Here is a 16,844-nt window from a genome sequence, read left to right as displayed (position 1 = left end):
GTGGGGTTAGGGTGGACTGTGTGGTTCAGGATGGTCGCTCTCTCCCAGCAGACTGTGGAATGGCCCATTCTTGGCTCCAGTTGCTAGTTAGTTACTGTCAGTTGAGGAGAGCAGGACGTTCCTAGAGTCACAGAGTTATTTCGGTAAGCAGCTTGCAGGTCTTTGTTAATATGTCTACATCCTCTTCTTGAACTCCTGGTTTCCGTAGCTCGACCCTTTTCCAATCTCGGTCACTCCGATCAGCCGGCGCACACAGAACGAAGCTGTGAAAGCAGGGAAAGGAAGGGGTGAAGTCACATACAACAGTACAGCACAGGAACAGGCCCTTCGGCCCACCGCGTCTGTGCCGAACACAATGCAGAATTAAACTAAATCTCTTTTTGCCTGCACGTGATCCATATCCCTGCACATTCATGTGTCTGTCTAACAGCCTCTTCAAGGGCACTATCGTATCTGCCTCCACCCCCACATTACAGGCACCCACCGCTCTCTGTGTAAAAAAACTTGCCCCACTCATTTCCTTTAAACTTTGTCCTTCTCACCTTGAATGCATGTCCTCTAGTATTTGATATTTCTGCCCTGGGAAAAAGATTCTGTCTACCCCATTTATGCCTCTGATAATATTATAAACTTCCATCGGCCCTCCTCTAGTCTCTGACACTCCACAGAAAATGACCCAAGCCTGTCCAACCTCTCCTTACAGCTCATATCCACTAATCCAGGCAGCAGCCTCTTCTGCACTCTTTCCAAAGCCTCCACACCCTTCCTATAATGGGGTGACCAGAACTGCACACAATTGCCACAGTTGGCTGAAGAGACAGGTGAATTATCAGGAAGAACCGAGGAATTAATCCAGACACCGAGAGCAGATACCACTAATCACTTTCAACGGTGGTTCCGATGAGGGTGCTCACACCAACCAGGCTTGTTATCTCCACCATCAGTAGTATCTACAGGAGCCGCCGCCTCAAGAAAGCAACATCTAAGGTCCCCACCATCCGGGCCGTGCCATCTTCTCGCAGCTCCCATCGGGCAGGAGGTACAGAAGCCTGAAGTCCCAAACCACCAGGTTCAGGAACAGCTACTTCCCTCCAACCATTCGGTTCTTGAACCAACCGGCACAACCCTAATCACTACCTCAGTATAGCAACACTGGGACCACTCTCTGCTACAATGGACTTTATTTTTCAAAATTCTAATTATGTTCTCTCTTGTTAAAAAAATTGTGTATAATTTATGTTTTTCTTGTGAATGCTGCTTATCTGATGCTGTGTGCCTGTGATGCTGCTGCTATTAAGTTTTTCATTGCACCTGTGCACACATGGACTTGTGCAGATGACAATAAACTCGACTTTGACTTTGGGATTACTTGGGATCGCTGCACAGTTTCACACACAAGGATCTATAAAAGCTGGGTAATCAATCAACTGTGTCTATATTTGCTCAATAAAGCAGTCCATTAAACCCCATTCCTGTGCTTTTCATCATGAATTTCTCTCCAAATGCTTCACTGTCCTCCTCTGTTGCCAATCCCACTGCTCCTGTCCTCAGCTGACACTGGATCAGATTCTCCGTCCTGCCAAGACCAATCGTGGTTCTATCAACCCCTCCCTGAGCCCTGAGCCCACTCTAGTCTGTTGGCATGCAACCCTTCCCGAAGTGTGTGCCCATAACTGGACCCCATTCTCCATCAGCGAGCTGCTGAATGGAGGTTTAACGTAGTTATAAAGACAAGCATCCTGAAAGGCCTTTTGAAACAGCTCCCGCATTTCGGACACAGTGTGTGTGTGTGTGTGCGTGTGTGCGTGTGCACGCGTACACCGTCTGCTCCTCTACCTCTTAAAGTTGCATCTTTTAGTTAATTCCAGTTCTCGTTCTTTTTAGCAAAGTTTGTCACCAACAATTTTGAAATTGTGTCCCATGTACACAAGGGGAGACCACTGATGTCAGGGCAGTGGCCTGCATCCCCGTCCCTTGGGAACAGCGCCATTCACTCCTTCAGTCTGAGAACCCGTGCTCTCCCACGCCCTTTCTGCCCTTTTCAACTCCACATCAACACGGCTGCCACAGCACCGAATGTTGCTCATAGAGTCCTAGAGCAGGACAGCACAGAAACAGGCCCTTCGGTCCACCACGTCCATACTGACCTTTCTGCCTGTCTACTCGGATCCCACCTGCCCGCATTAGGACCGTATACTTCTATACCTTGTCTATTTAAGTGTCTGCCTAAACGTATCTAAAACATAGTGATTGCATCTGACTCCACACCCCCCTTCCACACTCTGTATACAGTCTTTCCTCTCAGATCCCCTTTAAAACTCCTCCCACTCACCTGTAACCTATGCCCTTGTTTTTGATGCTCTTTATCATGGGACAAAGACTGACTATCCACCCTATCTCTGCCTCTCATAATCTTATGTAGCTCTCTCAGGTCAGCCCTCAGCCTCCTTCGCTCCAGGGAAAACAGTCCCAGCCCGTCCAGCCTCTCCCCGTAACTAAACTCCTCCAGTCCCGGCGAATCTCCTCTGCACTCTCTCCAGCGCAGCCACATCCTTTACTCTATTTTGCCACTTTATCAGGCCTGTTTTTGGTTTTAATTCATTGTACGGTAGGTGGGTATTGCTGGCAAGGCCAACACTTATTCCTCATCCCCAACTTCCCGAGAAGGTGGTTATAATTCAGGAACCACTGCAGTCCAACTGGTGAAAGTGCTCCCATACTGCTACTGAGGAGGGAGATCCCTTGATATTTTTCCCAAGTCAGGATAGCTTGTGACTTGGAGGGGATCTTGCAGGTGATGGTGTTCCCAAACATCAACGTGGTCAACAACATGGTGTCGCAGGTAGACAGGGTGGTGAAGAAGGCTTTTGGCATCATTAGTCAGGACATGGAGTACAGAGGCTGGGATGTTATGTTGCAGTTGTACAAGTCATTGGTGAGGCTGCATTTGGAATATTGTGTTCAGTTTTGGTCGCCCTGCTATAGGAGAGATGCCATTAAGCTGGAAAGAGTGCAGAAAAGATTTACAAGGATGTTGCCAGGACTCAAGGAACTGAGTTATGGAGAGAGGTTGGGCAGGCCAGGACTTTATTCACTGGAGCGTAGGAGAATGAGGGGTGATGTCACAGAGGTGTATAAAATCACAAGGGGCATAGCAGGGTGAAGGCACTCGGTCTTTGTCCCAGGGATGGGGAGTCAAGAACGAGAGGGCAGAGGTTTAGGGTGAGAGGGGAGAGATTTAATATGAACCCGAGGGGCAACTTTTCACCCAGAAGGTGGTCAGTATGTGGAATGAGCTGCCAGAGGGAGTGGTTGAGGCAGGTACAATAACAACATTTAAAAGACAGTCGGACACGTACATGGATAGGAAAGGTTTAGAAGGTTATGGGCCAAATGCTGGCAAATGGGACTAGTTTAGATGGGCATCTTGGTTGGCATGGACCAGTTGGGCCGAAGGGCCTGTTTCCGTGCTGTACAATTCTGTCTGCTGGCCTTGACGCTGTTGGTGGTAGAAGTGGTGGGTTTGGGAGCTGGTGTTGGAGTAGCCTGGGTGAGTAACCACAGTGCGTGTTGTAGATGGTGCCCAATCCACCACGGTCCATTGGTGGAGTGCTGATCAAGCGGGCTGCATTATTGTACGTGGTGTTCAGCACAGAGCTGACGGACCTGCACTGATCAGGGCAGGTGGAGAGTGTTCCATCACACTCCTGACTTAGAACGTAGAACAGTACAGCACAGGAACAGGCCCTTCGGCCCACAATGTCTGTGCTGACCAGATACCAATCTACTAATCCCATCTGCCTGCACATGGTCCATATCCCACCAGTCCCTGCCCGTTCATGTGCCTGTCCAAATGCTTCATAAACATTGCTGTCGTATCTGCCCTCACCACCCTCCCCTGCAGCCCGTTCCAGGCACCCACCACTCTCTGCATAAAAAAACTTATTTTGCACATCTCCGTTAAACCTTCCTCCTTATCACTTTACACCTGTGCCCTCTAGTATTTGACACTTCTACCCTGGGAACAGACTCTGACTCTCTACCCTATCTACGCCTCTCAATTTATAAACCTCTATCAGGTCTCCCCTCAGCCTCCAACGATCCAGAGAAAACAACCCACGTTTGTCCAACCTCTTCTACCCATCCTGGTAACACTCTGTTGAACCTCTCCCGCACCCTCTCCAAAGCCTCCATATCTTTTCTTTCTTGCAAAAGATGGAAAGCCCTTGGGGAGTCAGAGGGAGAATCATTGTCACGTAAAACCCCAACCCCTGACCTGCTTTTGTGACCGCAGTACTTATGTGACTGATCAGGTTGAATCTCTGGTCAATGGTGACCTCCAGAACATTGATGGTGGGGTAACTTGGCAATGAAAATGTCACTGAATGTCAAAGGTAGGTGGTTAGGCTTTGTTGTTGATGGCCATTGCCTGGCATTTGTGGCGCAAGTGTTACTTCCACTTATCAGCATGTACTTGACCTCATCCACCCGGGTCATTCTCTCTTCTCTCCTCTTCCATTGGGTAGAAGATACAGGAGCCTGAGGGCACGTACCACCAGACAAGGGCAGCTTCTACCCCACTGTGATAAGACTATTGAACGGTTCCCTTATACGATAAGATGGACTCTGACCTCATGATCTACCTTGTTGTGACCTTGCACCTTATTGCACTGCACTTTCTCTGTAGCTGTGACACTTTACTCTGTACTGTTATTGTTTTTACCTGTACTACATCAATGCACTCTGTACTAACTCAATGTAACTGCACTGTGTAATGAATTGACCTGTATGATCGGTTTGCAAGACAAGTTTTTCACTGTACCTCGGTAAAAGTGACAATAATAAACCAATACTTGATTGACTGGGCACCAAAGAGGTGCTATGGACCGTCAGCTGCGCCCAGCTTCCTTTGGCAGCTTGTTCCATACACACACCACCCCCTGGGTGAAAAGGCTTTCCCTCAGGTCCCCTTTACAGTTCGCCCTGGTTCACTGAGGAGCAACATCAGACCTACCTACACAAGGTACCAACTACAACACAGGACTACATGCATGCTACGTGCCAGGGAAGGGGCAGAGCAGCACAGCTAGCAGAGCCACTGCCTGACGGCACCAGCAACCCAGGCTCAATCCCGATCTCCAGCACTGTCTGTGTGGAGTTTGCACGTTCTCCCCGTGACTGTGAGAGCTTCTGATCAGTGAGTGAATTAGCCACTGTAAATTGCCCCTGAAGGTGGGTGGTAGAATCTAGTTGGAAGGGTGTGGGAGAGGTGGGGGGAGTTGATGGGACTGTGCGATAATAAAATGGGTTTGGGTAGAATTAGTGTGAATGGGTTAGCACTGAATCTGTGGGTGGAGAGGCCTGTTTCTGTGCTGTGTGACTATGACCTGAGAAGTCGCACATGCAAACCTTGTAAATAATCAACTCCTTTAAGCACCAGATGTTCACAGCCCAGATCTTATGAACATGCCAGCACAGAGTAAACCTTGATTTTCCTTTTATCGCTGCAGGAACTGTGTGGAGTGAGACTGTGATTGCTGCTCAGAGAGCGGCTGGAATGGGGGAATGTGCTGCAGAGCAGTACCTCCTGCGTGTGTTTAGCAGCCACAGCTGCCTCTGGGAAAGGGGAAATTCAGCTTCAGCACAAGTAACAGCAGTTACATAAAGGAGACAAATGTGTGTGTAAAATGCTCTCCTGAATCACCCAGGGATTGGTATTGGTTTATTATTGTCGCTTGTACCGAGGTACAGTGAAAAACTTGTCCTGCATACTCCAAGGAACAGTACAAAGTTAATGGCAGGATTCCGGGTAGTGTGGAGGAGCAGAGGGACCTGGGGGTCCATATCCACAGATCCCTGAAAGTTGCCTCACAGGTGGATAGGGTAGTTAAGAAAGCTTATGGGATGTTAGCTTTCATGAGTCAAGGGATCCAGCTTAAGGGCCACGAGGTAATGATGCAGCTCTACAAAACTCTGGTTAGACCACACTTGGAGTACTGTGTCCAGTTCTGGTCACCTCATTATAGGAAGGATGTGGAAGCGTTGGAAAGGGTGCAGAGGAGATTTACCAGGATGCTGCCTGGTTTAGAGAGTATGCATTATGAGGAGAGACTAAGGGAGCTAGGGCTTTACTCTTTGGAGAGAAGGAGGATGAGAGGAGACATGATAGAGGTGTATAAAATATTAAGAGGAATAGATAGAGTGGACAGCCAGCACCTCTGTCCCAGGGCACCAATGCTCAATACAAGAGGGCGTGGCTTTAAAGTAATGGGTGGGAAGTTCAAGGGAGATATCAGAGGAAGGTTTTTTACCCAGAGAGTGGTTGGGGCATGGAATGCACTGCCTGGGGCGGTGGTGGACGCAGCACATTGGTCAAATTCAAGAGATTGCTAGATAAGCACATGGAGGAATTTAAAATAGAGGGATATGAGGGAGGAAGGGGTTAGATGGTCTTAGGTGAGGTTTAAAGGTCGGCGCAACATTGTGGGCCAAAGGGCCTGTATTGTGCTGTACCGTTCTATACCAATTGTCAGCAGCTTACAATAGCTGAAACAGTGAAAAGTCAGTGTCACAATCCTGCCCACAGTAAATCAGACGTTAGCACTGGGTCTGACACGTTCCAGTCATTTTGAATCTGACCCGAATGATGTGGTTAAACTGGTGTGAAAAACCCAAAGGTTCTCAGACAAAACATGGCATCTAAGTATTTAAAGATTTTTGGGGATACACAGTGGATTTGTGGAAATTTGGGAAGTGAGTTTACAGACGTGGAAAGAGAGAACACTTCACTTACTATTAGTGACAGTGTCCACAAGGACTGGATCCAGAGTTGGATTAATGATACAGCCATGGGAAGTAATATAACAGGAGGAGTTATCATAGATTTAATGATAATATAGTGAATTAAAAAGCAAAAGTGGGGGTTAAGAACATTTTGTTGAAAATTAAAGAATATTTTATAGCCAAGCAACAGTTAACACAGCAGCTTTATGAAGGTTGTACGACTGCTTCCTAAAGCTTCCAATTATACAACGAGGGGTAGGGCTGAGACTTCCTCTCGTCATCACAAACGCACATCCAGTTTAGCATGGAAAACCTCTTGCCCATGGAATAATCTGATGTGACCAGTTGCAGAGCTGGTGTTTTGTACTGAACGGACTCAGAGCACTAATGGATGTGGAATCCTACTGTCCTTGTACCAAGGAAAGGAAATGAGTATTGACACATCTGATTAATTGTCTTGTTTACACCTGGAATATCTTAAATGTGCAAATGAAATCCTGACTTGGAAATATATCGCCATTCCTTCACCGTCGCTGGGCCAAAATCCTGGAACTCCCCCCTACACACAGCATGGTGGATATACCCACCTCAAGGACTGCAGTGGTTCAAGGTGGCAGTTCACCACCACCTTCTCAAGAGAAACTGGGGATGGGCAGTTAAACGCTGGCTCAGTTAAGTATTAACCTAGTTAACTCACTAAACTACTGACTGAGCTTGATGTCATCCAACATGCACTGTGGGAAATAAAGACAGTGAGGTGTGACTTGCAGAACTTCAGACATACTCCTCAGTGGGATCAATTAGGGAATTGGAGTTCACTTTGAGATAAATCCTTCGACAAGAGTTGTGTCCTTAGGTTATGGCCCAGTTAGTTATTGAGGTCATGTAAGCAGCAACAGCAATAAATAATTTACAGGGACTGTCCACAGAATTGCCAAACTGATAAGTGATCACTGCAGAAAGAATTTTTTTTTATGAAAAGGTGCTGATCTCAGAGCTCTTCCTCATCAAAATAACTTTTGTATGAAAAATAATGTTCACGATATGGACTTGGACACGGGTGGCACTAAAGAGGGTGAGGTTAATCAACACAGGTGCAATTTTTGTATTATAAAACTGGGCATTTGGGGGCATGATTACAGCAACCTGCAAGGGGCAGGACAGAATCAATCCCCTGTATGGACAGGAACAAGCTGGCGGTCAGTGAGAGAGAGAAACACGTGTGAGTTGGAGTTACAGTTAAGGGTAAACGTTGAAAGAGGATGAGTGAACAGTGACTGCCAGTGCATCCTATTTTGCAGTATTTATACTGGACAACTTTTGTAATTTGTGATATTCTTGCATTACCATGGACTTGTCTCCAACTGCATTTCTTTCTTGCATTTTGTTTTCTTCACTGTCTTGTTTCATTTATATTGTGTTGTCTGAATCTGCTGCAAGTTTTTCATTGTACTGTACCTCACCATACTTGTGTGTGTGACAATAAACTCAATTTTAATTATTTGAAATTTATATTAAATATATTACAGCACAACTCTAGTAACGTGATATCAGATTATTGGGAAATGTTAATAGTTCAGGATTTGGCTCGCTTGTTGGTCTGGAGCAAACTGAAACTCACTGGGTTCCTGCTCTTTAAATTCACTGGGCTTCGGCTTCCCGCTCCCTTTAGATTCACTGGTTCAATAAAAATAACAGCAGTGTTGAGGATTTGGCAGAAGTAATATCCAGTAATCTGGAAAATCTACTTGTCCAGCACCACTAAAATCCCAAAGGTGTTGGATTGTCAGAGTTTTACTGTAGCTGATTTCTTGTAGTTTCTTTATTTTTAAATAAACTTTTAAAGTTTGAGTTGTTCTATTCAGATGATCAGTTTTACTCCACCAGGCAAGGGAGGTTCTCAGAGGTCTGAGAGCCAATGCTTATAGATACAGCACAAGCAACAGTGCCGAGGCAAGGCATTCACGACCGTGGCCCCCCGAAATGTCGAGTGGATCGTTCTTCTACTGAGATCCCCACAATCACAGAAGCCAGCTTCGTCAATTCAATTCACATCAAGTGATATCAACAAATAGCTCTGAACACTGGATGTGGCAAACTGACAAAACTATCTCGCAGTTGTAGTATTCAAGACTTGTGCTCTAGAATATGCTACACCTCCAGCCAAGCTGCTCCACTACAGTTACAGCACAGGCATCTACAAAATCTTATGGAAAATTCCCCAAGAACATCCTGTCCACAGGGAGCAGGACAAATCCGTGTTGAGACACCAGAGATTCTGCAGATGCTGGAATCTGGAGCAACACACACAAAACGCTGGGAGGAACTCAGCAGGTCGGGCAGCATCCGCAGAGGGGAATAAACAGTCGACATTTTGGGTTGAGACCCTTCATAGGGACTGACCAAGCTGGATTTTTACCATCTACTCATTCACCAGAGTGATGAAAGTTGCTGTCGACAGTGGTATCCGCCAGCACTAAGTGTTCACAGATGAAGGGTTTGGGTTTTGCAAGGACCACCCCGATCCAAACCCCATCGCAGCGCTTGTCAAAATATAGACGAGCAACAAATTCCAAAGCGGGGTGAGTGACAGCTCTTGGCAGATTTGACAGTGTGGCATCAAGGTGCCCTGGTAAAGCTGGCATCAAGGGGAAACTCCATTGGCTGCCTTGCACTAATTCACTCTTCTTGGCTTCTGGACAATGTTGCAGGAGTTCCTTGGATCAGTGTCCCAGCTCCAACCATCTTCAGATGCCCCTTTAACATTTCCCTCAATGCAAGACGTGGGAACATCTGCTCATGACAGCACAATGTTCAATTCTATCTGCAACTCCACAGCAGATGAAGCAGACCTCAACAGCATTCAGGCACGGGCTGAGAATTGGCAAAAACTTTCCCATTGCACAAGTGCCGGGCAATGATCGCCTCCAACAAGACAGCCTAACCACCTATTCTTGATATTCAATGATACTACCATTTTCAAGTTCCAGGCCATCAACATCTTGGGGGTCACCACTGGCCAGAAACAACTGAACTGACCACATTAATACCAGGGGTACAAGAGCAGGTCAGAGGCTGGGTATCCTGTGATGAATCCTGACATCCCGAAGCCTTTCTGAAGTCTTCCCACCATCTGGTTATTGGTTTATTATTGTCACACGTACCAAGATACTAAAGCTTTTGTTTGTGGACCATCCAGACAGATCATTCCATACACAAGTACATCGAGGTAGTATGAAAGGAAAAAGACACAGAATGCAGAATATAGTGTTACAGTTACAGAGAAAGTGCAGTGCAGGCAGACAATAAGGTGCAAGGGCCATGACGAGGTCGATTGAGAGATCAAAAGTTCATCTCCATCGTACAAGAGTCTGATAACAGCAGGATAGAAGCTGTTGGTGGTGTGTGTTTTCAAGCTCTTGTATCTTCTGCCTAATAGAAGGGGGAAGGAGAGAGAACGACTGGGTGGGAGGGGTCTTTGATTATGTTGGCTGCTTTCCCGAGGCAGTGGGAAGTGTAGACAGAGTTCATGGAGGGGAGGCTGGTTTCCGTGATGTACCGAGCTGTGTCCACAACTCTCTGCAATTTCTTGCAGTCCTGGACAGAGCAGTTGCTGTACAAAGCTGTAATGCATCTGGATGGGAATGTTCAGAGTGTGTCCAAGTACTCAGTGCTGGTCTGGGCAGCTCCAATAACTCCAGATGCTCAACACCACCCCAAACAAAGCAGCCCCTTTGGCATTCCACCTACGATCCCAACATTCACTCCCTCCACAGTCAACACACTGGGACTGTAGTGTGTGCCATCAACAAAAGGCACAGTAGCAACGCACTAAAGCTTCTTCAAAAGCACATCCCAAACCTACAGCCACTGAGAAAGGCAAAGGCAGCAGGTGCACGACCATGGAAATAGATCACAACTCCTTCATCACTGGTGACCTCGTGTCTTCAGTGTGCAGGAGAGCTCCAGTTCTGAGTGCCAATGTATCCAGTCTGTACGGCAACCCACTCCTCTCCCAGGACTTCCCACTGTACATTTACTACTTTACCCGCTGAGCTTCGATCCTAAACCACTGGACAGATTCTTAGAACATAGAACACTACAGCACACACAGTACAGGCCCTTCAGCCCACAATGTTGTGCTGACATTTTATCCTGCTCTAAGATCTATCTAATCCTTCCCTCCCACATAGCCCCCTATTTTTCTATCATTCATGTGGCTATCTAAGAGTCTCTGCTCCACCGTTAGAAATGAGCCGTCCTCCAGGTGAACATTTTCACAGGGCGAGTTCTTGTCTTGTTTCGTGACATGACTCTAAACAGAAGAACTGATCTCTTTGCACTACAGTGGACTGTGTTGTTGTTCTAATTGTGTTCTTTTTTGTATAATGCTTAATTTATGATTTTCTTATGAATGTTGCATCTCTGATGCTCTGTGCCTGTGATGCTGCTGCAAGTAAGTTTTTCATTGCACCTGTGCACACACGGACTTGCGCAGATGAAAATAAACTCGACTTTGACGTATGCAGGTTACCCATGTAATACTCTCCCGATTAATATACCACACTGTTATCCAATACACCTTCCTCCATTAACTCATCACACCATATAATGCCCCGTCTGCTTGTCATTTCAGCACAGGTTCCCTCAGTATTGAGATGGAGACAAGAGCACAAGAAACAGAAGCCGGGCTAGGCCATTCAGCCCCTCAACCCTACTCCACCATTCAATAGGATCATGGCTGATCAAATCTTTGCCTCCACTCTCCCCATGCCCCGCGACTCCCTTGCAGTTCAAATATCTGTCAGTCTCTGCCTTGAAGATATTCAATGACTCTGCCTCCACAGAAAGCTGGAAAACTCCAGAGTCACAACCTTCGGAGAAGAAATTCCTCCTCGTCTGTCTGAAACAGCCCACTAGTTCTAGGTACTCCGACTAGGAGGAACATTGTCTCAGCACCCACCCTGTCAATCCCCCCCACAATCGATTTCAGCAAGATTACCTCTCATTCTAAACTCGAATGAACATAGTCTACCCAACCTTTCTTCACACATCATTCCAGGAATCAACCCAGTGATCCTTCTCTGCACTGCCTCCAACACACGCACAACCTTCCTTAAACAGGGAGTCCAAACCTGGGCACAATACTGCAGATGTGGTCTCACCAGTTCACTGTAAAGTTGTATCAAAGCTTCCCTACTCCATGCCCCTTTTAATAAAGGTCAACATTGCATTAGCTTCCCTAATTACTTGCTGTACCTGCTGACTTTTTGTGCTTCACATGCAGGTAGTTCTGCTATAATGGATAGTTACACCGTTATAGAAAGTCACGTTATAGCAGAACAGAGCAACACAGAAAGCACTGGAGGAACTCGGCAGGTCAGGCAGCATCTGTGGGGAGAAATGGACAATGTTTCAGGTCGAGACCCTTCATCTGAGTGAACAGTCTCAACCTGAAACGTCGACTGTCCATTTACCGCCACAGATGCTGCCTGACCCGCTGAGTTCCTCCAGCATCTTGTGTGTTGCTCCAGATTCCAGCCTCTGCAGTCTCCTGTGTCTCCGTTACAGCAGAACAGGCTGTAGTTGCCTTCAAAGCAGAGATTTAAACAGGTTTTCCCCGATCACGCTACAACCAATGCTGCCTGTGTAATACAAAGTGCTTCCTAATCCATTAATCACATTATAGCCAATTCACCTTTTGGAAATGCACATTATAGCAGAACCACCCGTACTGTGACTCCCTGACCCCTTTTTACTGCAATATTAAAATCTCACTCTGGTTAAATAATATCTTCCCCCACCCCTCCAAAGTGCAGAACCTCACATTACACCCCATCTGCCAACTTCTTGCCCACTCACTTCCTCTCCGCGGCCCTTTGCGGGCAGTGTCCTCCTCGCTAACCCGCCCATCGTTGTACAGTGGGGTTGAGGAGGGGTTAAAAGGCTACCTGCTCCGACGGACAGCAGGAACGAGCAGATTAAGACTGGGGAGCCGCTGGCAAACACTCCGATCATGAAGCTGAAGAGCGGCGTCAGCAGGACGATCACCCAGAAGAGCCAGTTGACGAAGGGCCACGGCCGGCGGCGAGGCTGAATCCGTTGCCCGGGGAACGTGCCTTCCTTGGCGTACTGCTCCTGGAGAGCGTCCTGTGAAAATGGAGGAAAGCAGGCCCATTCAACATGGCAGTACTGGAGACAGCTTGGGGAGGAGCAGGGGTGGGGCCCGTCCCTCAGTACCGTGAAGGCAAGTCACATTCCCAAGTGGAGAAATAATCCAAGGACGGAGTCCTACTTAGAAGGAACAGTCGGCGTGAGCTGGAATGACAGCAGGGTCTAGAGCTGTCTCAAAAGGCAAAGCATCCTCACATGCCGACTGACAGGCGGAAAACTGCAGCAGTTCCAGTCACAGGGCAGAGGGAGTGTCGCACTCGGGGCAGAGGAAAGCTCGCTGGGCTGAGGGGAGGGGGCCAAGCTGCACACAGCAGCGGAAGACTTATAGAGGGCTCCCCTGCCTTGGAGGAAAACCAGGAAAAAAAATTCTCAGATGCATCAAGTTACAGACCTGGGACACACAGGTTGGGTTTCTCTGGTGAGAGATTCCGTATTAGGCTTGGGTATGTAGACCAGAGCAAAGGTGGGACGGGACAGGACAGAGACAGGGACCAGTTAACCGAGAGCTGACACAGTAACCAAGCACAACTCCAGCTCTCACAATAAACACTCTCCCATAGGGGGCCAACAGGTCCCGTTCCTGTAACATCAGTCCCACCTCCTGCAATCACAATGCAAAGATCAGAAGCAGGGAACACACTTGGTCCTGGCTGCCAGTGGCACCCATCTCCCCAGGGAGGCTTGGTACCCACTCTGGGTCCTTTCCCCCAGCGAGGGTAGGTACACATGAGGGTGGGGGACACTCACACCCCATCCCCACTAAGTGAGGGTAAGTGTACATGGGGGACCACAAGCCCACAGAGCAACCTGTTTTGATTGTTGCTGGAGAACAGATCAAATGACAGCAGTTACATGGGGAGCTTGTAGGTTCTCCCCGTGTCTGCGTGGGTTTCCTCCGGGTGCTCCGGTTTCCTCCCACATTCCAAAGATGTATGGGTTGGGAAGTTGTGGGCATGCTATGTTGGCGCCGGAAGCGTGGTGACACTTGCGGGCTGCCCCCAGAACACTCTACGCAAAAGATGCATTTCACTGTGTGTTTTGATGTACATATGACTAATAAAGAGATCTGATCGGATCTTATTACCACCTCTCCCAGGACACCGGTCCGAGCACTACCTTTTCCTGGTACAGTTTGTGCAGCCATGCAGCACACTCCTTCTCATCTTCAGGAATATCCTCCAGAGGAAACCTCCTGTTGGGCAAAAAGCAAAGACTTGCAGATGCTGAAACCTGTCACCAGACTGTGCTAAACCGTTTCCCACTCCATTACTGTTGCTTAAGTGTTCCCACCATTTTCTGCTCAATAGTTCTGGGAACCCAGCCCTTACCCTCCTGCCCCCCCCCCCCCCCCCCAGGGTTGGAGATCAAGAACTAGAGAGCATAGGTTGAAGGGTAGAGGGGGGAGATTTAATAGGAACCCCAGGGGGATTTTTCCACCCAATGGGTGGTCAGTACATGGAATGAGCTGCCAGTGGAAGTGGTTGAGGCAGGTGCATTAACCACTTGGACAGGAACATGGACAGGAAAAGTTTAGAGGGATGTGGGCCAAACACTGGCAAATGGGACTGGCTTAGATGGGAATCTTGGTCGGCATGGACCAGTTGGACCGAAGGGCCTGTTTCTGTGCTGTATGGCTCTCTGTGCTAACAAGCGATATCACTAACCGTGCATTTGAACTTGTGGCCTGCATAGATCAATTCATTACACAGTGCATTGAGGTAGTACAAGGTAAAACAATATCAGAATGCCGAATAAAATGTTACAGAGAAAGTGCAGTGCAGGCAGACAATAAGGTGCAAGGTCTCAACGAGGCAGATTGTGAGGTCAAGAGTCCATCTTATCGTACTGGGGGACGGTTCAATAGTGGGATAGAAGCTGTCCTCGAGCCTGGCGGTACACGCTTTCGGGCTTGGTTCATAATGGAATCGCCAATTAGTTCTTTGGAGCACTGATCAGGGCCAGACTAGGAAAATAGCTGTCAGTCTAATAAGATTTATTCTCAAACTCTCCCACTCCCCAGACTGCCTGTAATCTTGCCCTCATTGCTGCAATGAACACAAGTTATCCACTTGAATATACAAACAGGAAGCAGGCTGGCCAATTCTCTGCAAGGGGAGGGCTACAGAGGAGGCAACTCCTACGGGCATTTTCTGGAGCTTCCTCTGGTCGCTGTATCGAAGGGAAAGGAGTGTAATGGAGGTCTGCTCTAACCAGACTGAAAATGGGGCACAATCCCACTGCAGGACAAAAGTCAAAAGGAAGGAGACACTGTATTTGCTCCTCAAACTCCTACCAAAAGACCATGGAACCTTACACAGTCATTTGACCCACTGTGCTTGGGCTGTGTGTCAGGGCATCGAATATAGACGTTGGGAGGTTATGTTGCAGTTGTACAAGTCATTGGTGAGACCGCACTTGGAGTATTGTAGACAGTTTTGGTCACCCTGTTATAGGAAAGACATCATTAGGATGGAAAGAGTGCAAGGAAGGTTTACGAGAATGTTGCCAGGACACAAAGGCCCAAGAGATTGGGCAGGCTGGGACTTTATTCCTTGGAGCGTAGGGGTGACGTTACAGAGGTGTACAAAATCATAAGGACGTATATAGGGTGAATGCAGTCTTTTTCCTAGGGAAAGTGAATCAAAAACTAGAGGGCACAAGTTTAAGATGAAAGGAAAGATTTAAAAGGGACCTCGGGGGCAAGTTTCTTCTCCCCACTCCCTCCCCCCCCCCCCCCCCACACAGAGGGTGGTGGGTGTATGGAATAATCTGCCAGAGGAAGCTGTAGAGGCGGGTACAACTGCAATGTTTAAAAAAAAAGATTTGGACAGGTACATGGACAGGAAAAGTTTAGAGGGATATGGGCCAAATGCAGGCAAATGGGACTGGCTTAGATAGGCATGGACAGGTTGGGCTGAAGAGCCTGTTTCTGTGCTGTATTACTCCAGGGCTGCGAATCAGTTTTCCTATTACTCCATTCCCCAATCTCTGCCCACACCCTGGACACTTAAACCCTCCCAAAATTCCTCTATTCTTCCCTTGAGAAGATTTTATTGAACCTGCTTCCACCACAACAGAACATTCTAGACCATAGTTTGCTGCGTAAACACACTCTGCTGATCAGCAATCTGCTGAACATGGTCTCAGGTAGCTCGGTGGGAGTTATGGAAACGTGTACGCTGCCACCCAATGTTAGTCACTCACCTGACGCACATGTCTGCATGGTACTGCTTGCCATGCAGAATTCCAAGTAGCGTTGGGTTCTCCCTGTCTCGGAAGTTTAACGTCACATCGTACACAGCAGTAACTGAAACACAGTAGGGGTGTGACAATGGAGTACCAGGTACACTGCAACCGTCACCAGGGGCAAGGACCGGGGCCAGGGTCAGAGTGAGCGAATGTCGTGGCTACTGGAAATTCAGGTCCTGGTCTAGGAGCTGAAGGTTGCAGCCTGATAGCAGAGAGGAAGACCAAACTCCAAAGAACTCAAACGTAATTGAGGTTGGACCAACTTGGGTTGCTTCCTCTGGAACGGCGGAGACTGAGGGGAGATCTGATAGAAGTTTATGAAATTAAGAGAGGTGTAGATAGAGTAGACAACTGGTACCTTTTTCCCAGGGCCAAGAAGTCTAATTCTAGAGGGCATGCATTTAAGCTGAGATGGGGCAAGTTCAAAGGAGATGTGTGGGGCAGGTTTTTTTTTATTGAAAAAACAGAGTGGTGGGTGCCTGGAATGCACTGCTGGGGTGCTGGTGGGGGCAAATACGATAGGGGCATTTAAATAGACACATGAATGTGCAGAGAATGGAGGGATATGGATCATGTGCAGGCAGAAGGGATCAGTTTACTTAGGTGTTTAATTAGTTGGGCACAACATCGTGGGCCGA

At 47.7% G+C, this 16,844-nt stretch overlaps 1 protein-coding gene across 11 annotated transcripts in view; it reads right to left on the bottom strand.

Annotated features, from left to right (window-relative positions):
* LOC127570042 (1-acyl-sn-glycerol-3-phosphate acyltransferase gamma-like) overlaps positions 1 to 16,844 on the bottom strand; it is a 41,793-nt gene that overhangs the window by 1,038 nt on the left and 23,911 nt on the right. For all 11 annotated transcript variants that reach the window (XM_052015271.1, XM_052015264.1, XM_052015266.1 and 8 more), the window contains 4 exons: positions 16,162 to 16,264; positions 14,074 to 14,149; positions 12,735 to 12,933; positions 1 to 263 (listed from right to left, as the gene is read on the bottom strand). The exon at positions 1 to 263 is cut by the window's left edge. In XM_052015271.1, the coding sequence (XP_051871231.1) occupies positions 175 to 263; positions 12,735 to 12,933; positions 14,074 to 14,149; positions 16,162 to 16,264 (467 nt within the window). In that variant the 3' untranslated portion in view covers positions 1 to 174. The remainder of the gene's footprint in view (positions 264 to 12,734; positions 12,934 to 14,073; positions 14,150 to 16,161; positions 16,265 to 16,844) is intronic.

Source organism: Pristis pectinata, chromosome 4, assembly GCF_009764475.1.
Source record: "Pristis pectinata isolate sPriPec2 chromosome 4, sPriPec2.1.pri, whole genome shotgun sequence".
In the NCBI taxonomy this organism is placed as follows: Eukaryota; Metazoa; Chordata; class Chondrichthyes; order Rhinopristiformes; family Pristidae; genus Pristis; species Pristis pectinata.
Note: the sequence above shows the minus strand (reverse complement) of the source record. Positions and strands in the feature narration are given on the sequence as shown.